We start from the raw sequence: 27,979 nt of genomic DNA on the forward strand, positions 1-27,979 counted from the left end.
TCACTCCTTTTAGCGAAATAACAAACAGGATATTTCAAGAATATGTGAGGCTGAATCTAGTCTTTTTAAGCATGAGGCTCTTTTGCAGCTAAGATGTCTACATTCTGGAATATCACTGATCCAGAATGGGATAGGTCTCAAACATTCTGGATAAATATCACATCTTATTTGCAAATTGTTTCCAAACACTGAACTGACTTACATGAAAGTATTAGTATGAGAAAACCAATTAGCCTCAACCCTTTTCAACAATGGCTATGACAAAACAATTCTTTCTTAATTTGTTAGATGAAAAAAGGATTTTAATACCTATAGTTTCTGTAAAATTTAACTAAATTATTTTAATTAATAAGTAGACTCATGATAGCATATTTTAAAAGCCCACTGAAGTGTTATCTAAGTTGAAATGTGAGCCACATGTTTCTTCCAAGAGTAAAACAGATACTTCCCACTCAATTTGGAAGGAAAGTCCCTGACAGAGCATTTTATATTAGTACCTCAGCTGTATTTTCTGCCACTGGGATTATTTCTTTTGAATTTAAAGCAGCTTTCGAAGGTGACTCCCGGGTAGGTGCTGGAATTTCTGTGAATAACACAAGATTTAAAAGAAAAAATATTTAGGTTGGTTGGTAGAAAATCTGCTTGATATGTGAGGCCCTGGGTTCAAGCCCCAGCAATACTGCCCCCCTACACCAAGTGAAGTTTATAACTGGGTGAATAGATCAGAAGGAGAGAGCTTGCCTCACATGTGTAGGACCTGGGTTTGATCCCCAGAATTACAAGAAAAAAAAATTTACCTGCAATAATCAATTCCATGGCTTTTAAGCAGTTTACATTTTAGGTGGTAAATATGAATTAAAATTATAAAACTGTGAAATATGAAGCGACTTCTGATATAAGTTCAGGATTCAAAAGTACCAATATAATTTTCCATTGACAAATATTTTCAATATTTTTTTTTTGACACGGGGTCTTGCTATGTATGAAGCTCAGGCTGAATCTGGACTTGGGGGCTCAAATGCTCCTCCCACCATCAGCAACGGCCTCCAGCAAAACGGAGCTCACCATCACACCCAGCTTCAAAACGTCCCTCCTGAGGGACACCCCGATATGTGCCTGGAGGCAGGTGCATTTCCACAGGGGAGAGGGATGGCTGTTACGTGATGTTGGACAAAGATGTCTGCAAACCTAGAGCTCTTTGTGAACACTGAGTATGTAAGGCCCACCAGGCCTGAGGATCCAAATTAAAAGATCTCAGAGGCTGGGATTAGAAGAATCTCTACCAATGAAGTCTGTGTTGAACTGAAAGAAATCAAATATAAACTGTGGAATGAAGAAAGGGGGAGGGGACTGAGGAGATGGGGTGGAGGGAAGGGTGTGGTGGGTGTGAGAGTGGATGAGAACACCTGGGGGAGTGGAAGAAGAGGAGCCATGCTGGAGCACTAGGGCGGCGTGACGCAAAGTTCCAAGAGTTTTAACCACTTAGGTCTGTTGTGTCTAGTGGTATAATTGTGTACTTAATGAATCCTCCAAATGAAATCAGTATTTTCTTTTAATTTAAAGAATAAAATTCTGCACTACATTTCAAAGTTCATTTATCAGTCCCTTCTTTTTACTGGTGTTAAAAACCTTTCAGGAACAGGTAATGGCTTTGTGGTCTGAATGCTAAGTGAGTCTGTACAGACTTTACACTGACTTAATTAAACAGAACTGAATTTGTGAGAACATGATCTGCAGATTGTCAACAGGTCAGAGGTGAAACAAATGCCTTAAATTTCCAAGGAAACAACTTAACAAATAGACAAGATTCTAAAAAACATAACTTACCATGCATAATACCACTTCCTTCAGGAAAATAAGTCAACAAATCCTTAGCAAATTAAAACAGACTCTCAACTTTGTGTAGATAAAAAGGACTGTTATCCCAATCCCGCTGATGTCCCAAGTGATACCAGTATTGATGTCTTATACTCTCCAGCTTTCATCCTTATCATGAAAAACTATAATGGTATCTGCAGGACTTTGTAGTCTCACAGCCACAGTAGCTAGAAACCCATTCAAGTGCGAGGGGAAAACTGGCCTCTGCTTTCAACTGTTTGACTGCCGGATCTTCTACTGCATTAGGTACCTGTGTGGATACGCACATCCATCCACATTTTTTTTTAATATTTATTTTTAGTTTTTCGGCGGACACAACATCTTTGTTGGTATGTGGTACTGAGGATCGAACCCGGGCCGCACGCATGCCAGGTGAGCACGCTACTGCTTGAGCCACATCCCCAGCCACATTATTACTTACACTGTAAGAATTATTTTTAGGGCTGGGGATGTGGCTCAAGCAGTAGCGTGCTCGCCTGGCATGCATGCGGACCGGGCATGCATGCGGCCCGGGTTCGATCCTCAGCACCACATACAAACAAAGATGTTGTGTCCGCCAAACACCCCCCCCAAAAAAAAAGATCAAAAGAATTATTTTTAAAGTTTCTACTTTATACTGAATGACCAATTGAGAAATATAGTTTTACAAACAGTAAAATCTATCCATTTTAAGCATAATTCTCAAGTTTTGACAAATGTATGCACTTAATAAACCATCACCAAAATCAAGACACAATACTGTATCACTCAAACAACCAAAAGTTCCTCAGTAACCCTCCCCGCCCCCTTTTTGTTGTGGTTTTAGGGACGGAACCCAGGGCCTTGTGCATGCTAGGCAAGCACTCTACCAACTGAGCTACAGCCCAGCCCCTAGCATCCCTTCTCAAACCTCCACCCACACCTATTCCCATGAAACCACTGGTTGGTGTCACTGAACACCAGGTTTAGGGCCAGTCATGGGGGTGTATAGCTGTAACACCAGCTATTCATGAGGCTGAGGCAGGAAGATCACAAGAAAGTTCAAAGCCAGACTAATTGAGATCATGTCTCTAAATAAAATAAAAAGGGCTGGGGCTAGGGATGAAGCTCAGTGATAGAGCACTTGCCTAGCATCTGTGAGGCTCTGGGTTCCATCTCCACCACCAACTAAACAAGAAGCAAACTAAGGTTGCCTTTTCTAGCATTTCATATAAATTGAATTACCATAGCACATAGGATTCTTTTAACCCAGCCTGGTTTTTCTGAAACTTATACACTAATAACATATCAATATTTTGTTTGTTTTTGGTTGAGTGTTCAGTTGTATGGATGTGAACTCTTATTTGTGCATTCATCTGTCGATGGATTGGGGCTGATTCTAGCTCTGGGCTATATGAATAAAGCTCCTGTGATAACCTGTGTGGATGTAGGTTTTTGTTTCTCTTGGCAAATAGGTGAAAGAATGGATTAACAGAGTCATGATAAGAGTATAGTTGGTCAAGAAACTGCCTGACTACTTCTTAGTATACTTGCTTACCCACAGCATCTATGGTAAAAGTATTTAATTGTTCATCATTTTAGACCTTTTATGTTTTCTAATATGAACATTTAATCCTAATAATTTCCCCTGTCAGCATTGTTTAGCTGTATTGCATACATTCTAATATGCTATCTTTTAATTTTCATCCAGTTCAGAATATTTTATAATATTCCTTTAAGGTTTCTTCTTTTACTCATAGGTTTGAGAAGTCTGTTTAGTTTCCAAATTCAGGGATTTTCCAGCTACATTTCCATTATAGATTACTCATTTACTTCTTATTTAATTTATGACCCAGAATCTTATCTCTTATTGCATGTTACATACACTTAAAAGAATGAGTGTTTGATCATATATTCTAGACCAACCTGGGAAACACAGCAAGATCCTGTCTCAAAATAAAGTAACAAATTTGTAAAAGGCCAGGAAAGTAGCTCTGTGATTGAGTAGTACTAACCTAGCATGTGTGAGGCCCTGGGTTCTGGCTACCAGTACCCCTGCACACACAGAGAATTTGTATTTCTGGTTTGGGTTAAATATTCTAGAAATGTTGACAGTTTAGGTTTCTCTAAAGCCTTACTTTCTTTCTACATATTGATTACTGAGGACTGTTGAAATCTCTAATTATTATTATTCATTTTCTATTTATGCTTTGCTCCTCTGCAGTTCTGGCAAGGGGTGTGCAGTACTTACAGTGATCTGCAGCTTTCTTCCTCACTCACTGGTAACAGCCCTTACCTACTTGCCCGTAACAGCACCACCACCCCAGCTTTCTTAGGACTAGCCCTTCCATGCTCTCCCGCGGCTCACCCTCCACCCTCTTACCTCTAACCGATCTGTGTGTTTATATACAAACTGCCTCTCTCATGACCACGATAGATGAATCGTTTGTTACTTAGTCTGACAGCATTTGCTTTTTCATAGAGTGTGTAGACCATTTATTATCAACAGAGCTTTAAATCTACCATTCTGCCTTCTCTTCTTTTTTAATCTTGTTTATTCTTTGTATGCTTTCTTTGGTGGCTTCTCTTACTTTAGCACTCGATCTCCACTGTTGGGTTATTTGCTCTGCGACTCTAGGCATTACCATATGTTAAATCATAATCCATCGTTAAGTAACACGGTTCCACTCACATAGTGCTCGGCCTTCACCCAGCACCGCGCACGCCTCTAGCAGTCTTTTGCGCTGTGGTTATCGTGCATTAACCTCGGTATATATGACAGAACTCCACAAACTGGTGTTACATTTCTTAGCATAGCTCCACATTCCATCTCATATCATTTTCTTTTTACTTGGAGAATTTTATTTCTGATAGTGAAAATCTGTTGGCCACATATTTTAGTCAACTTGGGCTGGGGCTGGGCCTCAGTGGTAGAGGGCTCGCCTGGCAAGTGTGAGGCACTGGGTTCGATCCTCAGCACCACATATAAATAAATAAAATACTGTACTGTGTCCATCTATAAATGAACACACACACACACACAAACTTAATTTTCCTTCAATTTTTGAAAGATATATGCTAGATACAGAATTTCAAGTGGACAGGGATTTTCCCCAGTCTTTTAATGATGCCATTTAATTTTATTTAGAGACAGGGTCTTACTGTGTTGCTTGGCACCTCATTTGGCTGAGGCTGGCTTTGCACGCTTAATCTCCCGTCTCAGCCTCGAGCGGCTGGGAATACAGGCCTGAGTCACCGTGCTCAGTGGTATGGTTTTCTTGATGTTTATCTTCTTTGGAACTTCCTGGGCTTGTGACTCATGCTTACTAAAATAACACTAATTCCCAGCCCCAGATTCACTTTTTTTTTGCTTAAGCTGGAGAAAAAGGGCACTGCTGTGGCTCTCCCTAAGTTTCTACCTGCATTTCCTGTTGTGTTATGTCTTTTCAACCCCTGCTGTCAGGGTTAGGGAAAAGGTATGTGCCATGAGGAGAAGAGATCCATAATGGCCCCAAACAACCCAGAGGTCTTTCAAAGGGTGGATGGATGAACAAGTGTGATACATCCATGTCATGGGCTACTACTTGGCCATAGAAGGAACACACTACCGACACACAACAACATGAGCAGCACTCAAGACAACTGTGGTAAGTCGAAGTCAGTCTCAGAAGGACATGGACTCTACCATATCTTCATAGCATTTGTGAAAAGACACGGTCATAAAGTAGTTGCCAGGGGTTAGGGACTATGGGCAAGAGGCAGGTGTGACTATAAAAAGGACCGTGAGGAAGTCTTATGGTGACAATTATACAAATCTACACATGTGATAAACTGCATAAAACTATAAATATATGTACTTTAACACATAAAACAAACTTCATAAGTTTCAAAAGGACATTTTGAATTATGCTTCCCACTTTCTTAAGAAAAACAAAAAACCTTTACCTGTGTTGAAGTTGGACAGGGCTTCTTTGGTCAAATCAATAACAAAATCAAGTTTCTTCTTTACACTCTGAAAAGTCATTGTTAAAAAAAAAATAAGTAAGGTTTTGCTGTAAAAGCAGAGAATCATTTTTAAAAGATGAAACACAACTTTAAACTAACGTTTCCCCACCTTTTGGCAGTGCAGGAGATGGAAAGGTCTGTGCACGTTGGAAGTATCCTACGATGAGGTGTACCCAAAGACCTAAATGATCATCTAGAAGCTAGAAACTGAACATTCTCTGAGTTTCTTATGGTTTAACTTAATTATACAATAAAAGAGAAGCCCTTATAAAATACTGCATGGTTTCTGAGAATGATTAAGAATCCACATGTACTTGTAAATGGGTAAGTGGGTATGGTTAGGAAATATGTTCATCACTAGCAGTCTGTTATTCAGTGTGTGAGCTGTACTGGAACCTGGTTAGGCTAGTTAGTTAGACACTAATACAAAGTACAAGCTGGCCTGGAACCTGACTATATGAACTAGCTGGATATTGATTTGTGTGTCTGTCTCTTTCTTTCTCTCTCTCATACACACACACACACACACACACACACACACACACACACACGGAGGTGGTGTAGTGGGAGGGTACATGGGATATACTACCACATTCCCATCAACTTTGCACAAGAATCAACGACAAACACCAAGGTATCCAACACAGAGCAACACTAAAGAACCTAGAACAAATTATAATTTAAGTGAACAATCTAAGACAATGATTATTACCTACCCTGACTTCTGGTGTAGCATTTGGTGAATTGTTGAAATTTCTTGATGCTGTTTTTCTAATATCTGAAAGAAAATTATTATATTTTTAAACTATTACACATTTATGATCTTTGTAATATATGAATTATGAAACAATGGGGACACTGATTAACTTTTAATTAACTATTGACTTTACCTATTCCCAAATCTGATGATCTGGTTAAAAAAGTTAATTGGGTGTTAAAAGAATCTTTTCTTTCTGTAACTCTACAACATAATAGTAGCTCTGAAAATTATTTCAGCATTTGAAACCCTACACTTGACTATGGAACTATTTATTGTTTAAACACTGGGGATCGAACCCAGAGCCTTATACACAAGTTATGCGAGCGCTCTACCACAGAGCTACACCCCAGACCCTTTACAGATTTTTAATTTTGTCCAGTCTGGCCTGGAACTTGCCATCTTCCTGTCTCAGCCTCCCAAGGAGCTGGGATTACAAGTGTGTGCCATCATACTCAGCTGCAACTGTTTTTAAATTCATGATATTGTTAAAATAGATTGCCCAGATGGCTGAAAGGCATTCTTCCTGGAACCAGTTGGAAGACTCAATTATAATACTTAGCATCTTTTGTAGTTCTTTGATTTACAAACTGTGGACACAATTAAGTAGCTTCATAAATGGAGGCAAACTTTTTAAATTAAGATTCACTACTCTGATAAAGTAAAAACAGGAATTTTAGATAAGAACTTATGGGCTGAAAAATATGGCTATGTTTAGAGAAATTTAAACTAATAAAAAAGTGTTAAAAAACAAAAAAGTTAAAAAACAAACCTGACAAACTTTAAATGTAAAATAAAGTGTAAAACAACTTAATAGGTAAAAAGGCAAGAAGTAAAACACCACCAGCACCAACAGAAGGTCAAGGCAAACGATTTAAAAAATTATATGTAATTTTTTAAATTTTTTAACTTGAAAATCATTAGATAAACACAGTAAAGAAACAAAAGGATAGAAATTGATAAAATACAAGATTAAAAAGAAACATCAATTACATTAAAGAGTCATGTATTTATTTAGGTATTATTAATCACAGAAATCAAAACATTTCCAGAGTAGGTACATTTTTTATTTTAGAAAAAGGTACTATTCAGTTCTTTATTTTTAACAAATATCTATTTTAAGCTTTCTAATTTGATAGATCATATTCTAATCATGTTAAGATACCTGTTGGATTTGATGTAACTGGAGTTGTCAAATTAGGACTTTCCACAGAAATCAACATAACATCATCATTGTTACTAAAATGATAAAAAAAAATTAAAAATAAACTAAACATGCATTACCAGGCTTAAGCATGCAATTAGTGGTTAGAATTCCTTTAAGTTATTATTTCATAACATGTTTTAAGTGAACAACCATTGGATGGAGGAGATAAAAATGAAATACTTAAGGAACCCAAGATTTCCAATTCATTTATATAAACAAAAGGACATAGAACTTCAATACAATATATCCATAATAAGTTTTATAGGGGCTGGGGATGTGGCTCAAGCGGTAGCGCGCTCGCTTGGCATGCGTGCGGCCCGGGTTTGATCCTCAGCACCACATACCAACAAAGATGTTGTGTCTGCCGAAAACTAAAAAATAAATATTAAAGAAAAAAAAGAGTAAAAAAAAAAAAAAAAGCTTTATGGGTCTAGCAGCTCAGTGAGACCCTGCCTCTGAATAAAAAAGGTTTGGGGATGTGGCTCAGTGGTTAAGTGCCCTTGCGTTGAACACACAAACTTTTGAGATCTTTTCAAAATGACTCCAAATAAGTAGACTACATAAAGATACTCTCTACATAAATATGTAATTATCACTCTAGACATGTAGGTACTTTCATAAAAATGAAAACACATAACTGAACGAACCCCATTAAGACTCATAAAGACACTTCTGACTTTTGAAGATGCAGGACTATAATAAATAACATTATTTTTTAAATAACAGCAATAATTCTATATTAAGCCATAATTTACCAAAAAATGTTCTAAACTCAGGCAAGGATAGTGACTGATGTTTATGTTTAGAGAATATCTGAGCCAGAACATCTTTTTCTGCCCTTTTCACTCCAATTTTATAAGTTCCACGTTTTACATCAGAATTTTCTTAAGAAAACCTTGAGGCAAATTGCATTAAGTTAATTAAATGCTAAAGGAATTTTCCAGCAGAATTATACCATTATCTTGTACATGTCTTATATATTTTTAGCGTTTGTATTTAGGTCTATAATTCATTTTAAGTTAATTTTTATATATGGTGTGAAGAGTTGAGGTTTATTCTGTCCCCCCTCGTTATCCACACGTATCTGTGGAAAAGGAAATCTTTTCCCTATTCTCTTGACACCTTTCCACTACACCAACGGATGACATCTGTATGTGTCTGTTGATTTATATACTTAGCCTAGACCAATACCGCTGTCTAAATACTGCAGCTTTACAACAGGTCAGGAACTCAGGTAGTTGAGTCTTCCGACTTTTTTTTTAATAACACTGTTACTCATCTGGGTTTTTGCATTTTCATGGATGTTTTTAACCAGTTTGTTACTTTATACAATAAAGGTTCCTGGGAGTTTTGGATTGCATTCAATGTAATTCAACTTGTGGTGGGTGGGAGTATCATCTTTGTAATGGATTCTCTTAATAATGATTCAAAAAATGTAGTATATCCCACCATTTATTTACATCTCCTTAAAAAATTTCAGCAATATTTTATACTCTCTCTCTCTCTCTCTCCTTAGGAACCAGCCCAGCCCAGGGCCCCCCTGGCACATGGTAGGCAAGCACTCTACCAACAGGCAACATCTCCAGCCCACTTTGTAATCTTAAAGGTTTTATACATATTTTGGTTTACCAAGTATATCACATTCTTTGATGATATTCTAAATTCCCATTGTTAATTGTCTGTATAAAGAAATACTTGAGAGAAATACATATATAGAAACAGAAAGATACTTTTACTTACCCATATTTACTATTTCTGGAAGTTTACATTACTTTACATAGATCTAAATTTCTCTCCAGTACTATTTTCCTACTGCCTGAAGAACTTACTTTAAAATTTCCATTAGTCCAGGGCTGCTGCTGATCTATTCTCCCAACTTTTTTAGTTAAAAATGTCTGTTTTTCCCCTATGCTTTTATTTTTGCTGGATACAAGCATTTTATTTTTAATATTTATTTTTTGGTGTAGTTGGACACAATACCTTTATTTCATTTATTTTTATGTGGTGCTGGGGATCGAACCCAAGGCCTTACATGTGCTAGACGAGTGCTCTACCCCTGAGCTACAACCCCAGCCCCAAGATTTTTAAGATACTTCTCCATTTTATAGATGTCTTCTAGTTTGAAGTCAGCTGCCACTGTAAATCTTTGTTCCTTTCTATGTGATGTCTTTTATCACTGGTTGCTTTTTAACGTTTTCTCTTTACAGAGTTCCAGCCATCTGAAATATGCGACAGGTTGTCACTGTGTGGTTTCACATTTCTTCCACTGGGGTCTGTTAACTTTTTTGTAAAGTTTCCACCAGACACTGTATGCTCCACTGCCTTTTCCACCTTCCTTGGTGACACTCCAAACACACCTACACAGAGGCGGTGGAGGACTCTTATCCACAGCTCTCTGAAGCACTGTTCATGGCTTTTCTGGTCTTTTTCTTCTCCGACTCTGCACCATCTGCTGAATCCGTCACATACATTGGTTCTAGGTCTACCACTCATGTTCCTCCTCATGACTGGGTCTCATTTCTGCAGCTTTACATTTCGGGCAATTTTTTTTACTTGAACTGTGCTGTTCAGGTGGGGACATTGCTTCATTCCTTCTGCACCTTTCGTATTTCATTGATTTTTAGAAACAATAATTAAATACTCTGATGTTAATTCTATCCCGTCTACTTTTTGAACCACTGTCTTTTTCATATCTGAGAGTTCAGCTGGGTTCTGTGTCTTCCGTCCATTTCTCACATCTTCACATTCCCCTCTATAACGTCGAGTGTGGAGAGCAAACTGAGGGCTCTGCTGTGGCGCTGTCTGTCTGCTCAACCTGCCATGTGCAGTGGCTCAGGTCGATCACTCACGTTCCTCCTTGTTAATGGGTCCCACTTCTGCAGCTTTGCATTCCTGGCCATGTTTTTAGTAGCTGTGTACTATGGAGCAGGGGATGTTTCATTCCTCAGCACTGGATTTTCTTTTGGCAGGCAATTAAACTTTTTGGGATTATGAAGAATCTTTTGAAACTTGCTTTTAGCTTTTTAGTGTGAGGTCCTTTGCAGTCTTTAGTCTAGGACTAACTTAGCCCCACTGAGACATAGCCATCTCTGGACTTTACCAATGGCTTCTTAAGTCTATTCATCTTAGTGGGAAATCAAAATATTGGACTTTCAGAAATTGTTTGGTCTTCTTTCCAGTAGTTCTCTCTTCCGCCTCAGGTTGCTTCCGTATTGTGTGCATGGATCCATTTTTAGGCAATGATTCAAGAAATGTCCTTCATGGACCTTCAGAGCGCTGTCTTCGCACTTTCTTCTCTTGGCTGTTCTGAGGCACAAATTCTACCAACTCTCCGTCTCTGGTGGACCTCACAGCAGGACCACCCAGCTCTGGGTGACTCCCCTCTCTGTTGCCCTGAGGTCCCTACTGGACAGTGTGTCCCCACAGACCCCCGTTTTTAGACTGCTTTTCAAGGTATTTAATAGCTACAGGAACTGAGCTTTTACCATAATGTTTCATGGGCAGAAGCAGAACTTTCTACATATTTATTTTCATTCTGTGAAATGAACTGTTTTTATGCACATTTTAAAATGTGGCTTTAACAATTTTATGTCAAATTTATCAATGAGGGATTCCAGTGTTTACTATTATTTGTAAGAAAGAAAATTAACATTCTTATCTAAATTTCAAGTAGATCTTCTCAGAGGTTCATTACACTATAGTCAAAATCCCTTATCCATCTCAAAATTCTTCAGTAAAGTTTTCTTTACTTGGTAATATAGTACTTCAACTATAATGCTATTTAGGTGCATAAGAAACTAAAGGCGGAAAGTTTAAGACCCTGTATGTAGGAGCTAAGTATCAACACTGACACCCATGAAGGTCAGGGAGTCCCGGTGAACCGCCAAGCTTTCAGGTGGAGTCTGTGAAAGACCAAGTCTCGGGCTGGGGAGGTGGCTCAAGCAGTAACACGCTCGCCTGGCATGCGTGGGGCGCTGGGTTTGATCCTCAGCACCACATAAAAATAAAAATAAAGATGTTGTGTCCACTGAATACTGAAAAATAAAAATTAAAAGCTTCTCTCTCTCTCTCTCTCTCTTAAAAAAAAAAAATGGTTTAAAAAAAAAAAAAGTCCAAGTCTCAGGAACCATCCAGAATGAGAAAGAGGAAGAGACGTACTCAGATCACAACAAGCCTCAAGTCACACTCAATAGGCGAGGGGATTAGACCAGTTTATCTGACAAGCAGAAGAAAGGATGAATGTGTCTACACCAAAATATTATTTAGAGCCTTAACAATTTTTCAGGGATTATCAAATATTCCAACAGACAGACTAAATGACTGGAAATTGACAGAAAAAGAATAGAAACAGATACACAGGTGATCCAAATACAGGAGTTATAAAACAAAGGCATTCAAATAACTATGATTAATAGTATTAAGAAAATGGAGGGAAGCCAGGTATGGTGGTGCATACTTATAATCCCAACTACTGAGGCTAAGGCAGGAAGATCAGAAGTTCAAGGCCAGCCTGAACAACTTAGTAAAGCCCTGTCTCAAAATAAAATAAAAAGGGGTGGGGATGTAGCTCAGTGGTAGAGAGCTTGCCTAGCATGCAAAAAGCCCTAGGTTCAATCCCTAGTAACTAACACACACACACACACACACAAAATGAAGGAAAAGATGGTGAAGATACTTAAAATGAGACGGAGCATTCATCAAAAAAGTAGAATACATGAAAAGAGGGCTAACTGAAATTAAGTACAGTACATACAGACACCATTAAGGAAAGAGACTTGGGAATTATAAAGATATTCATACTAAATACATCAGATAATGAACTTGAGAAAAGGCAATTCAAGATGGAATGAAGGGGCTGGGGATGTGGCTCAAGCGGTAGCGCACTCGCCTGGCATGCGTGTGACCCGGGTTCAATCCTCAGCACCACATACAAACAAAGATGTTGTGTCCACCGAGAACTAAAAAATAAATATAAAAAATTCTCTCTCGCTCTCTTTAAAAAAAAAAAAAGAATGCTGAGTTCTGGAGACAATGGCTGGATCTAAATTCTGGCTATGCCATTTACTAGCTGAGTATTTTGGAGCAAAAACTCTGCTTTGGCTTTGACTAGAAAAGACATATAAATTTATTATTAAGATGAGATGAATTTCAACAAAGAATAAGTAGGAAGAAACACATGCCTATTTCTCTAGCCTACTATTAGCCAGTAACTTGTTTTCCCCCTTTGTGTCTCTGTAAACACTTATTCATATGAAATTCAATCTAAGACATTTTGGGCAGTATTGACATTTTGTTTAATCAGCATTTGTTAAGTGGTCTGTTCTTGGGTACCGAAGACCTTCATGTTTTATCTTCATTTTTGGAAAGGACTGTACATAAAGCCCTTCTCGTCCTATTTTTAAGCAAGATTCTTCTTTATCAAACAGATATTACAGTCATAAGCCTTCTGTTCTACAAGGTTCTACAGATCAGTTGTTACTGTCTTTTCAATTTTCTTCACATTATAAAATGAAAAGTGCTCAAACTTCTACATCTAAAAGATACCATAAAAACAAATACCATCAAATACCATTACTAACACCACTAATTCAATTCTAGGGCATCAGAAATCAACAATTATAAAACCTCCTGGCTTTCAGAAACCAGGATGAGTTTGAAATTTTTTTTTCTTTCCTTACTGGAAAAAAAAAAAAATGATTCTAAATACAGCTTTTCAAAGTTGTTGGAGTTGTGAAGCCTCCATCATAGTTTTTCTACATATCAGTTTATATACTTTGCACACACATAACTTATTTCTTAAAGGATTTAAGAAATAAAGGAATTCTTTAAAAACAAATCGAAAAAAGAAATGCATGGTTCCTCATATTATTATCCTGATGCTAGAGAAAGCCAGGACATTTTATTTTATTTTTTTAAATAGTTATTTTGTAGTTGTAGTTGGACACAGTACCTTTATTTTATTCATTTATTTTTACGTGGTGCTGAGGATTGAACCCAGGGCCTCGCTCGTGCTAGGCAAGCACTTTACCACTGAGCCACGGCCCCAGCCCAAGCCAGGAGTTTATATAATTGTTGTTTTCTGATGCCCTAGAAGTGAATTACTGCTGTCAGTAATGGTATTTGTTTTTCTCCTTTAATATTTTTTTTTATCTTGTCAATGGACTTTATTTATTTATATATGGTGCTGAGAATCAAACACCAGTGCCTCACACATACTAGGCAAGAGCTCTACCACTGAGCCACAACCCCAGCCCTTCTCCTTTGTTTTGTAGCAACCTTAAATATGAATAGCAATTAGTTGGAAAAAGTGGTGTTCTTCAAAGAATGGCCATAATTTAATATTTCAAATAAAAATTACAGAGAAGATCCAAAAAAGCAAGACTTCTAGAGCTAATAAACAAATTCAGCAAAATACCAGGTTACGAAACCAACAAACAAGTATCAATAGCTTTTCCATACACAAAACTGCTGAGAAAGAAATCAAGAAAAAAATCCTATTTACAGTAGCCTCAAAAAAATAAAAACACCTGGGAATGAATCTACCCAAGGAGGTGAAAGATCTCTATAATGAAAATTATAGAACACTGAAGAAAGGAACTGAAGAAGACACAAAGATGAAAAGACGTCCCATGTTCATGAATAGGCAGGATTGTAAAAATGGCCATGTTATACAATCAATACCCCGATTCAGTGTAATCCCTATCAAAATATTAATGGCATCCTTCAAGGAACTAGAAAAAACAGTCTTAAAATTCATTTGGAAGAATAAAAGACATAGAAGAGCCAAACCAATTTTAAGTCAAAAAAGCAATGTTGGAGGCATCACAACATCTGACCTTGAATTATACTACAGAGCTTTACAGTTTAGTACTGGTACATGGGAAAGCTCTGGTCCTGGCATAGAAAAATCCCACATAGACCATGGAACAGAATACAAGACACAGAGACAAACCCACACAGACACAGTCATCTGATCCTGGAAACATATTGAAGAAAAGACAGCCATTTTTTTTTTTCTTTTTAGCAAATGCTGCTGAAAACACTAGTTATCCATATGTAAAAGAATGAGTCTAGGTCCCTGTCTCTTGGTCTGCAGAAGAGCCAACTCAAAATGGATCTAAGTCCTAGGATTCAGATCGAAAACTTTGCAACTCCAACAGACAGGTACAAGCAATGAATTCCTCAACCAACTCCTAAACCTCATAAAATAATGCCAAGAATAAATGGAATGGCAAATTAAAAAGCTTCTGCACAGCAAAGGAAACAATTAAGAATGTGAAGAAAGAACATATAGAACAGGAGATCTTTGCTCACTACTCTCTGACAGAGGAGTAACATCCAGAATATATAAAGAACTCAAAAACTTAACACCAAAGAAACAAATAACCCAATTAATAATGAAGTAAATACTTTTCAAATATAGAAATACAAATGGCTAAAAGATACATGAAAAAATGTTCAATATCTTTTGCAATGAAGAAACTGCAAGTCAAAACTACACTGATATCTCACTCTTATTAGAATGGCAGACATCAAGAATACAAACAGTTCTTTATTTACTCTGGAGATTACCTAATGTGCTTGTGGTAACATCTCTATGCACACCACTGATCGTTTCTCTTCCTGAGGAGCTTTTTAGTATGAACCCATCTCATTCATTGATTCTTGATTTCACCCTTGCACTACAGGAGTCTTTATTAGGAAGTCCGGGCCCAAGCCGACGTGGTGAAGAAGATCTGGGCCTACTTTTTCTTCTATTAGGTGCAGGTCTCCGGTTTAACTCCTAGGTCCTTGATCCACTTTGACTTTTGTGCATGGTGAGAGATAGGGGTTTAATTTCATTTCGCTTAACAGCCCCCAAAACCAAATAACCCAATCAATAAATGGGTCAAGGAACTGAATAGACACTTCTCAGAAGATGATATACAATCAACAAATATATGAAAAAATGTCTAACATCGCTAGCAATTAGAGAAATGCAAATCAAAATCTACTCTAAGATTTCATCTCACTCCACCCAGAATAGCTGCTATTGAGAATACAAACAGTAATATGAGTTGGCGAGGATGTGGGGAAAAGGCTCACTCATACATTGCTGGTGGGACTGCAAATTGGTGCAAGTAATCTGGAAAGCAGTATAGAGATTCCTTGGAAAACTGGGAATGAACCACCATTTGACCCAGCTGTATCCCATTCCTCGGTTTATACCCAAAGGACTTAAAAACAGCATACTACAATGACACAGCCACATCAACGTTTACAGCAGCACAATTCACAATAGCTAAATTGTGGAACCACCTGGATGCCCTTCAGTAGATGGATAAAGAAAATGTGGTATATATACACAATGGAATACTACTAGCATTAAAGAGAATAAAATCATAGCATTTGCAGGTAAATTGATGGAGTTGGAGAATACTATGCTAAGTGGAGTACGCCAATCCCAAAAAACCAAATGCTGAATGTTTTCTTTGAAATGAGGACGCTGATCCATAATGGGGAGGCGGGGTGGGAACACGGGAGGAATGGAGGAACTTTAGATAGGACAAAGGGGACCGAGGGGAAGGGAGAGAGGATGGGGGTAGGAAAGACTGTGGAAAGAGATGGACATCATTACCCCAAGTACATGAATGAAGACAAGAAAGGTGTGACTCTACTTTGTGTACAACCAGAGACATGAAAAATTGTGTTCTATATGTGTACTATGAATTGAAATGCGGTCAGACACTTCTGTCATATACAACAGTTTAGATAAGTAAATTTTAAAACGAACACAAACAATAATTGCTAGAGGATGTACAGAAAAAGAAACACTTTTATATTGGCTGTTTGGATTATAAATTAGAAAAACTGTTATGGAAATCAATATTGAGGTTTCTCAAAAGACTAGGAATGGAACAACCATATGATCCAGTTATGTCATTCCTCTGTATTTATCCTAAAGAATTAGTTAGCAAAGTACAGCAACACATGAATACCCAAGTTTATGCAGCACAATTCACAACAGCAAAACTCTGGAGTCGGCAGAGGCTTCCCATGTGAATGAATGAATAAAAATAAAATATGGTATGTATATAAACAAATGGAGTTTTATCAGTCATAAAGAAGAATGAAATTATGTCATTTACAGGGAAGTAGATGAAACTTGAGAACACTAGCTTCAGTGAAACAGGCTAAAGTCGGAAAGTTATGGGTGGTATGTTTTCTCTAAGTTAGAAGTTAGACAGGACAAAGGGAAAGGCGGTGGGAGTCTCATGAAAACTGAAGGGAAATGTGTAGAGGAGAAGGACCAGCAGGAAGGAGGGTGGGGGGGAAGGTAAAATACTGGTGAATGATTTGGGCCAAATTATGTACCAATAAAAAAGGATGAAAATTAAAAATACAGGACATGTAAAGAGAAATGTTAAAAAAAAATCTCGATTAGAAATAGAAACTTTCTCATCACCTGTGATGAGAAAAGAATTTATTAATATGCCACCACTCCTCCCCTTGAATATCCACCTAGGCCAGGACCACCAGACATATTTCTTTATTGAATTATAACCATTCCCTATTTCCCCCAAATCTTTTAGACTAGATTAGAAAATAAACTTCTCAGTTGTTTATGACCCAATTAGACAAATAAGTTAACCTTTCACTCTGATTTGAGGTTACCATGATACTACTTTCAATATGAAGGGAACTAACCTTAGATACTTCTTTCCTAACCCTAACAACTCTTGGGCATAATTGTTTCAACCACTGTTTCCAAGGGCCTTGACTTTTTCATGCGTAGAGCTGGAAACTATGTTAGAGTCAATCATTCTACTGAAGTCCGGAAGTATCAAAGGAAAAACTTGATCACCTCTCCATTTAAAAATTTAGAACTATTAAACAACAATCAAGCTTTAGAGAACCAATTCTGTTCTTTCATAATGGACAAAAGTCTTCATGTATGAAGTTACAAGTTATTTTATGCTTAATTAAGAAAAGGGTATATTTTTACAAAGTATTTGTTTAGAAAAGAAAGTTTGCTCATTTTTGTAGAAACACCTACCTTTCAGAAACAAACTCAACACAATCTGGTGACAAATTAATGTTTTCATTTGCTTTCTTCAAGGGGTTAGAAGATTCAGAGTTCACTGAAGTTACTCTTTCATTTGGATTATTAATTGATTCTTGATTCCTACCAAAATTCATGGTCTCTGAATTTGTAATCTGTTAAATGGGTGAGGAAAAACAGTTAAGGAGTGGGTAAAATTTATGTCAGTCAAAATTTCACTTAAAAATATTTTCAAAATATTCTCACATGACAAAACATATTATATAATCTGTATTTCAACAGCTGATGACCACAATTGTGATTTCTCTGCCAGAATAAACTTTTAAAAACTTTGAGGGAAAAAAAAACAACCAAAAAAAACTTCAAGGAAATAAGGATAATGTTACCATACAGCATTCAACTTCCTAGGTTGCATGACAAGGAGGGATTTTAAATACTTTAGACAACATTTTATTTCTACCAGCTGAAGTTTTAGAAACGAAAAAAAGTAAGACTTCAACTTTTTACTACTGCCATATTTCTAATAAAGACCAGAAATAAATCAGATTGCAAACTCACTTTTCCAAGTAGTGAATCTGTTTAAAACTTAAACATGTAGTCTGCGTTCTGGCTTGAGAACTTGCAGCATTTATAATATGTCTGCATATTATCCAATAGGAAAGGATCAACTGATTGTCTAACTCAGGAACCATTCTCTGGTACAGTATGCACACAAAAAATGCAGATACACTAAAGCACAATTCTGCAATATTATTGTATTAAACAACATTGCAAATCAGGAAAAGGTGGCCCAATCTACTTCAATGTCTGGATGGTCAGCGCACCACACGAGGGACAGTAATAGGGCCTGCACTACTCACACATCCACATCACCCCTGCTCCCCGCCCAGGCAACAGCAAGCCCAGGGCACTGCCTGACAGGGTTCATGGGCCAACATCTCCTGAACTTCCATCCAACAGCACTGGGAACCATGGTAGGACCCATACGAAATGAACAGGACACCCAGGGGAGCCACGGGAATGAAGGCGACGCAAGTAGCACACAAAATCTCAGGGAAAACCACTTGAGAGAGGGGAGCAGGACCTACACGCTAAACCTAAAGGGGAACTGCCTACTGAAAAGAGCATCGCTTCAAAGAACCCTTGGTTTGGCTGAACACTGTCATGTTTTGCTCCTCTGGGAGAAGCAAAAGGTTGTACAACCCTGTCCTTGGTTTTTTCTTCAGAGCATGCTTTTTTGCCAATAAACTTCCTAATTTTAGGATCTGTTGCGATCTGGATAGGTTGAGAATTTTCCAGTGTGCAGCACCCTTATTACTCAGCACTTTCTCCTTACAATTGTTTCTTTCATGTTGTACTTTAATAGAAGCAAGAAGAAATACACAAAACGTTCCTTCAAAACTTGCTCAGAAATCTTGTCAACCTAATAAAAATCCAAGTCTAGGGGGCTGGGGTTTTGGCTCAGTGGTAGATTGTTTGCCTAGCACGTGTGAGGTACTGAGTTCCATCCTCAGCAACACATAATAAATAAATAAATGGATGCATGTGCTGGGTCCAACTTTAAAAAAAAACATCCAAGTCCATTGCTTACAACTTTGGTTTCCCATGACAACTGTACGACTATTCAGCTATACCGTGAACTTATATATAAAAAAACAATCCCCTGAGCAGGCTGCAGTGGTGCACACTTACAATCCTAGCCACTAAGGAGGCTGAAAGTAGGAGGACAGAAAGTTCAAGGCCAGTCTCAGAAACTTAGTGAGATCTTAACTCAAAATAAAAAATATTAAAAAATGTCTGGGGATGTAGCTCAATGGTAGAGCACCCCGGGTTCAACTCCCAGTACCACACATGCCCACACAAAAAAGCGCAGAAATCTAATGTATGTGAAGAAAGAATGAAGAACAGAAATCAATGAGAAAAATGAAAGAGTAAAACTTCAAAAGCTCTAGACTCGTCAAGAAAAAAAGCAGATTAACCATATCAGAAATGAAGCCAAATACTAACATACATTATAAAAAAATAATAATTCAGGGTACATGCACAAATTATAAGTTGTATATAAAAATATAAACAGCTAGCGGGGCACGGTGGTACAAACATGTTGGGAGGCTGAGGCTAGCCTCAGCACTTAGTTCATTAAGCACTAAGCAACTTAATGAACTCTGCCTCTAAATAAAAACTGAAAGAGCTGGGATGTGGCTCAGTGTAAAGCCTCCTTTGGATTCAATTCCTAGTATCCGCTCCCCAAATAAATACACACAAAAACAGCCACTAAATTGTACTTAATCATTTTATATGTAATATTTTGAAATGTATGTTTCAAAGTTTATTTTGATACAAAATATACTGGCATTCTGAATGTATCTGGGGATGAATATATATGACAAGAATAAGTTAGCAAAATATTAAAGTTAAAATCTAGGTGCTCGGTATATGAATACTCACTGTAAAATTCTTTCAGCTTTGCTGCATATATTGACCGTTTTCAAACTAAAGAAATGCAAGTGGTACAATTCATAAGAACATTCTAAGTATAAATTAATTTATGTCCAAGTTAGGAAATATATTCATGTCTTACAGTCCAACTACTTATAGGAGTCATCTAGGTTATTAAAACTCCTGAGTGTTTATACCAACCTGACAGGCTATATTACTAGATAATGTGTTTGGTTCCAAACCTTTCCTTTGAGATAATAATACTGTTTTAATACGTCTTTGAAGTCTTGCTATTTTTGCCTGGAATAAAGAAAAATAAGTAAACACCAAACCAAAGAGCTAAGATAATATATAGAAAAATCATTCAAAGTAGTTTTGTGAGACTTAGGCATATAATCAAATAAGAAGTTCTTATTTAGTTATCCCCTGGTATCATGGAATTGGTTCCAGCCCCGGTGTCAAGGAGAAAGTCAAACTTGCAATCATCCACCTGAATCCACACCCTGGGTTCCTGTCTATTGATCATTACGGCTGGGGGCAATGACCCAAGGCTCCCTCAATTGATTGACATGTCCAGAAGGTCAGAGGGTTCCCTGGCCATAGGCCTCCTACGGGATTTAGGATAGTCAGAGCCCCAATGACCATGTTGTTGATTTAGGGCATGGGGTATGCAGAGTGCCTGGTGCAGGGCATGCCCTGGCCCAATGTCCCTCATTGCCACACTTGAAGCAGGCGCGCGGGGGTGGAGTGGGGTTTGACCTGCTGTGAGGGGCAGCAACCTGAGGAAGCACCCTGCAGGGCCTGGGCAAGCATCTTAAATTACTGTGTTCAGCCTTGTGAAAAGCCTTAAAGGCTACCGCCAAGATCTCAGTCTTGGGGGTGGCAGGGCCTTGTTTGAGCTTTTTCATTTGGCCCAGATGTCGGGGTAGCTCTGCAAGAGGAAATATGTCATAAGGACATGATGGCCATCTGGGGTTTCGGGATCTAGGTTAGTATACTGCTGAAGGGTTTTTGTAAGCCGATGCAGAAATTCCAATGGGGTCTCCTCTCGCTTTTGAATAATCTCTTGTAAGTTTTGGAAACTGATGGGCTTAGGTGCCGCTTTTTTGAGGCCAGCAATAATAAATGCAGAGAATCGGTCCCTACTCTGTATGCCAGCTTGCGTATCATAATCCCAGTTGGGAGTTTGATCTGGGGCAGCAAGTGGCCCCAGAGGGTGATTGGAATTAACTTGTTGAGTTTCATCTGCATGGGCTCTGGCAAGTTCCCAGACTCTGGTACGTTCCTCAGGAAGGAGAGTATTAGCCCATAACATATATACATCTCCTGGTGAGGGAGGCTACAAGCCTGGAGGACCCACTGAAACTCTTATGTAAGTGGTGGGATCTGTGGGAATGAGCCCAACCTTCGCTTGGGTTGTGTGAGGTCATTACCTGGACAATGCCCTCAGGTCCAGCAACCTTTCTTAAGGGGGGCACTGGTTTGTAGGATTAGGGAGCGGGACCTAGTTTGGGGGGACCAAAGGTGTTGGCCTAGGGGGCTGGACAGAGCCGACGGGGGTGGGGGGATAGGTTGGGGTGAGAACAAAGACAAGAAGCCTCAAGAGAGGGGATCTGCTTCCACTTTTTCGAGCGCTTGCAGAAGTTAAACAGATCTCTAACAATTGCGAGTGGGTTCCAGAGAGTCCACCGTGACCGTGAGGATCGTGGTGGGGGCGTTCTCTCCTCCAGATTGGGCGTCAGAGGTTTGCCGGACGTTCACAGTCAAAGCCCCTGAGTAGCCCATCTGAAGTTGGATACCCGAGAGGGGAACTCACCTGCTGAAGAGCCCATGTTGTGCGAGTAGCAGTGCTCGAAAGAATGGACAAGGACGGCCAGCCTTGAGAGAGGGGCCCTTGAGCAGTGAGGCACTCCCCCTCCCAGGTTCGGAACAAGTGCCCAATTACAGAGGAACAGCTCTGCATATTCATAGAGCAGGGGTGGTTTGACAGTTATGACAGTTTAACGGTTTAATGGTTTGACAGTTGGCTGGGGTGCTTTCTGATTGGTGGGTAAGGGTCATGTGAGTCAGCAGGGCGGCTCTTCTGGGGGGATGAGGAAGTTAGTCTTTGGAGCCAGGGCAACTCCCAACAATCAGTCTTTTAATTGGTCACTATAAAACTGATGCTGATAAAATCAGCAAGTGACCCTGGGGGGATTCCAAGAGGTTGAAATAGGCTGTTTAGCTCTAACACAGAACAAACTTAAAATGAAAAGAAACAGTGCCTAAGAACTAAGCCATAAAGCAACCCAGGATGTTGATGGCTCTGAGTACTTCTCCAAGGCCAATACTGCTGAAAAGTATTAAGTTCTTTCGTCTTTTCTGTGCCATAGTCTTAAATAGGCTTGTGGCCAGGAATCAAATTTGGGTCTTCTTCCTTCACTGTTTGCCTTTTCTAACACATAAGAGCACTAAATTTCACTGTTTTAAAAGGACTCAAATGAAATCAAACTTACAAAGAGTTCATCAGCTGTTGCTTCATGCTTATTCCTGCACTGCATCTTCCCAATGCGTTCGTTCAATTCTTTCAGTTTTTTATCAAATAGTTTGTGATTTACACTACAGATCTCATGACGAATCAAATGTCTGACCTAGAATTTTAAAATAAAAACAAAAACATCTCAGATTTCAAATTTCAAATAACTTTTTTACTTTTTAAAAATAGCTTTGCTCTTTTTCTGGATTAACTAAGATACTTTTTAATGTTTCCATTTATATTACTGTAACAATAAGTTATATAAAACTTGAATATTAAGCTCAATAGAACATATCCAGCACTCTAGTGTCATGTATAACTAATTAGAATAAAAAAATACCATATACAATATATAAAGATGTTAGAAATTAAATTTATTCTCAAATTGCTTCTTATAGTTCCAGTTGATTATTATTCTATAATATCCATTATAGAAACAATTACAGAGCTATATTACACACATACACACACACACACAAACTTTTTCGGAGGTTGGGGGGACCAAGAATTGAACTCAGGGGCACTCGACCATGAAGCTACATCCTGAGTCCTCAGTCTCACCGAGTTTCTTGGCGCCTCGCTTTTGCTGAGGCTGGCTCTGAACTCAAGATCTTCCTGCCTCAGCACCCAGCTCCATTTAGATTTTTAATTATCAAACTTACAAGTTCGTAGTCCATAAAGAGCAGCTCTACTTATCTGAAAACCAGAGCCTGATGAAAATGGTTGGGTGGTCTACAGTAGATACAGAACAAATTGCCCAAGTTTGAAACTTGACCCTGCGATTAACAAGCCATATGGTCTTTGACAAGTCACAACACCTCTGGGCTTCGTTTTCTCTGTCCAAAATGGATAGAGGACATAGAAAAATGTTTGCTGAATGAGGAATACTTAAAGGATTTTATACAAACAAAATAAGATAACATGTGAAATAGTTCCATATTGAAATGAGAGAAATAAGTATGCAAGAAATCCACCATTATTTCCATAGTGTTTTAGGGGTAGCTTTGTTATGTTAAAATGGAAAAAAGCCAGGGACAAATATGCAATGACTCACACTGTCTGGAAAAATGAATGCTATTCTAACACTTTGTAGTAGCTATTACATGAAAGATTAATGCACTTTATATCATCTGCACTTTAAACCAAAAAACAAAATAGATTGGCCTATTTTCAGGACGCATAATTAATCTCAATGGCCACTGGTCAGCACAGTTCTGCTGAGCCATACATTCACAAACACTATAGTTTTTCAGTGTATATTCTCCTGTAAACAAATTTCATAACAAAGTAGGTAGTCTCTTTTAATAAAGACACCAGTCATGGTACATTTAAGGTGTTTATTAGCAATAATCATATCTTGCTACATGGTGCTCAACTGAAATGCATAGTTCACATGTTTAACTCTTTTATATTGATATCACCTGATGATTAGTTGTAGTCTATGATTTTATTTGATTATCCCCAAGATTCTTCCTTTTCATTTTCAATTGTTTTCATCATTCAACATTGCCTCTGTCTACTTGGTCTTCTCTGTAGTGCTTACAAAACACACACACACACACACACACACACACACACACACACACACATATGTGTATATATGTCTATCTACACACACATCACTCAATATATTATTGTAAAAACATTCTCAGAAACACATACTATTTTCACTGACAGCCTTTACCTGCTACCCATGTGTGGGTTACTGGGTGCTTGCCAGTTCACTGGCTGGGGTAATATGTGAAGGTCATGCTCAGATAAATCTTAAGAGAAACATATCTAAATGCTTTGAACATGTGTTTCTGAAAAACTTCCTTAGAAAGGAATAATCAAATGGAACATATGTTTAAATCACAACTACTTGGCCTCATCCTGGATCCAAATAGAATCTCCAGGAAAGAGGCTTAGAAAATTGTACAATTAACAGGCACCACCAATGATTCATACTGGCTACATCTGAGAAAACAGTAGGCGAAAACAATGATCTTCAACTATAAATGAGCTCAAAAAACCTCTATCTGAGGGAGACCCTTAAACTTGATGACTTGCCCACTAAGGAGCAATTCTTTTTAGAGTGGACTTTTGTCCTCACTTGGTGATGATGTTTATTGTACAGAGGCACAATGGATTCCATAAAATGCCTATTAAATGTGTTTTACCAATGGTAATGTACGCACCATTATGGAATCTGGTGGAAGGCCTACCTGCAGTTTGCAGATGGCAACCAAATTGGCCACAAGTTTGTAGAAAATCTAAATTTACAATCTGCCCTCACTTTTTTTAAGAGGGCAGTTAGAGTGGAGGAAAAACCTTCCAAGTCTCTAACCTAATGGAGTCAGCTGGGTCCCAATCCTTCCTAGATCTCAGGAGACAACAGCTCTAGGATTCAACGGGGAAAAAGACTGTCAGGATGGGAGGGCCTTATATCTATGAGATTCAAACAAGATAAACAGAGACAGGTTTAGAGAGAGAAATGTCTGGACAGGAATAACACGAGGGGAAAGCTAGCTGCTTTGACATAGGAAAAAAGGACTGCTAAATCCAAGTTGTCTCTGGAGAATGTAAAGAAACTAGATGCCTTCAACTCACTGAGAAGAACCGTTTTGTGAAGTAGACAATGGTACTGACAGCTCTATGCCAGTGAAATTAAAATGTCCAAAGTCTAGGATACATTTTGTCCATTCACACTTTGTTTCTGAATGCAGCCATGAGTCACTGGGAAGCCTCAGTCTTCTTCCTGATAACATGGTCCTTAGGTTTGATTGCCCCTTCTCTGCCAGCAATAGAACAATTACCTTTTTTTTTCTTTTGGTGATCCTGGGGCTTGAGCCCAGAAGTGCTTTAATACTAAGGTATATCCATGGCCTTGCTAAGTTGTCTACATTGGCCTCAAACTTGTGATCCTCCTGCATCAGACTCCCAATAGCTGGGATTATAGGAGTGGACCACCTTGCCCAGCTATTACATACTTTTTAAAATTAGTGTCTACTTTGATCTTCTTGGAAGAAAATAGGAGATAGAAAGAGGAAAACTGCTAACTTACCTTTGAAGCTGGTTCCGCATCAATCTTTTAAAAAAGTTTTCCTTTAATAGGTAATACGTGGTCCTAGGACATATAGCTATATAATTGTAATGGTCCATTTTAGAATGCAGTAGTGCTTTATATATATATATGCGCGCTTATTGATAGATAGATATATATTTTTTTTCCCTGAAACACACCGATCGCTTGGTGTGGAAGATTCTGGCCCACTGTGGCTGAAACGTGCTCTACCACATACTTTCTGATAGTGTACGATGCCAGTGATGGTGGAAAGCAAAGCCGGATCATCAATACAGGATCTCATTACAGCCACAGAATTGGAGTTCAGTGAACCTCATTTCAGAGCGGAGCAGACACAAAACAATGAGATGAAATGGGGAGAATGAGAGCAGCAGGTCAGATACTGCAGCACATCCATGTTACTGTGGGAATGTGAGTAAGTGAACCTGGATTCAGAAGAACTCTGCAATGGACTCTGGACAGTCTGAATCTAAACTGAGCAATTACGATGAAGTCTACAAACAGCCACCTGCCACTAAGGAACCCATAACCAGCAGGAAAGCTCCCGCCGTCGTTTGGCAGGGTTCAAGATTGTTCAATGTCAGACTCACACGTATCTGACTGTAAGGTTGACTAAAAAAATTTTTTTTTTCTACAACTAGACTATCTACACAATTCCCCCATTTTCAAGAACCTAGAAATATTTTGGTAAGGGACATGATTTATCTGTCTGCTCATTTGATTTTCATGCACCAGCTTTGCATCAAGTGAAAATCATCTGTACCATGACACTGTGGAGAGAAGTTAGTTAACATTTAATTAAAAATATTGTTTTTTTAACTAATCAAAAAAATGTTTTTGAGGCAAATATTTAAACCCCAATATTTTACCTGTTCCAGTACTGCTGTTTGCTTTTCCAGAGCTACACAAATGTCTTCGTTAATTGGCTCTGAAGTTTTCATGCGTTTAACATTTTCTTTGTTTTCTGAAAGCGTCCTCTTCTTTTGATTATGGCCTTGAGGAGATGGAAAGATTAGAAATAAAAATATTCTTTCTTGAGAAGAAAATGGGAATCCCTAATTTGGGGACACTCTAAGCAAATGGAAAAACTAAAATGTAACAAAATTTTTAAGAAAATTTGATGCATAAAAATGTTCCCACAAAACTTGTTAAAAAAAAAAAAGACTATTTTGATAAAGTATGGTTCTGATCTCAGATACACTCCCACTCCAGATTTATGTAATACACATATACCAACAAAAACCAGTCAAACTACATCATTTAATCCTTTGCTTAGCTAATTCAGTGATCCTACATTACTTTTACAATTACTTAATGCTATATATTTTTTAACAGGTGAACCTATCATTTTTAAACAATTTTAAATTCATCCTTTAAATTATTATTCTGTAGACTAGAAAAATCTCAAAATTCTATGAGTATTTTCTTCTATTTCAATAACCAACATAAACATTCAAGTTTACTTTTGCTGTTTGAATAGTTTTACAACCTAGGACTTCATCTGTTAACTATTTGGTGTTTCTCTCCTCTCTCCACACACAGACACAAGCATATATATGTATGTGTGTATATAACATTATCTATCATCTTTTACCTACCATGTAATTCACAGGCCAAGTCCATGGAAGGAAATGAGTTCACCAACAATTTTGAAAATCCACTCTTTCTAATAAACAAAACTTCAAAATAACAAGAGACATGATTGAAATGAACCGAACAACTGCCATAAGCCACATTTTGAGATTATTTGCTCTCTCAGGAAAATGATTCCTTCCTTGTCAGGAATAACTTCCTTTTTTTTTTTTTTTTTTTTTTGGTACCAGAGATTGAACTCACGGGCACTTGACCACTGAGCCACATCCCCAGCCCTTTTATATTTTGTTTAGATACAGTATCTCATTGAGTTGCTTAGTGCCTCGCTATTGCTGAGGCTGGCTTTGAACTTGCAATCCTCCTGTCTCAGTCTCCCAAACCGCTGGGATTACAGGCTTGAGCCAACTCGCCAAGCAGAACATGCCCAGCAAAAATAACTTCCTTTATATACAGCTAAAATGAATCAACTTTGGTCTAAAGCCACTTGTGTAGTTAAAAGATGGCCTGAACATTTTTGGATG

General features: G+C 38.1%; 1 protein-coding gene across 1 annotated transcript in view; it reads right to left on the bottom strand.

Moving 5' to 3' along the window:
* Positions 1–27,979, bottom strand: part of ATF7IP2 (activating transcription factor 7 interacting protein 2) — a 49,737-nt gene that overhangs the window by 1,245 nt on the left and 20,513 nt on the right. Inside the window, exons 3-10 of the mRNA XM_081297249.1 lie at positions 26,735–26,859; positions 22,782–22,916; positions 20,488–20,586; positions 17,842–18,002; positions 7,764–7,837; positions 6,558–6,619; positions 5,782–5,848; positions 498–583 (exon numbers count right to left, since the gene is read on the bottom strand). Coding sequence (XP_081153375.1) covers positions 498–583; positions 5,782–5,848; positions 6,558–6,619; positions 7,764–7,837; positions 17,842–18,002; positions 20,488–20,586; positions 22,782–22,916; positions 26,735–26,806 — 756 coding nt within the window. The 5' untranslated portion in view covers positions 26,807–26,859. The remainder of the gene's footprint in view (positions 1–497; positions 584–5,781; positions 5,849–6,557; positions 6,620–7,763; positions 7,838–17,841; positions 18,003–20,487; positions 20,587–22,781; positions 22,917–26,734; positions 26,860–27,979) is intronic.

Source organism: Spermophilus citellus, assembly GCF_964194105.1.
Source record: "Spermophilus citellus genome assembly, chromosome: 6".
Taxonomy (NCBI): Eukaryota; Metazoa; Chordata; class Mammalia; order Rodentia; family Sciuridae; genus Spermophilus; species Spermophilus citellus.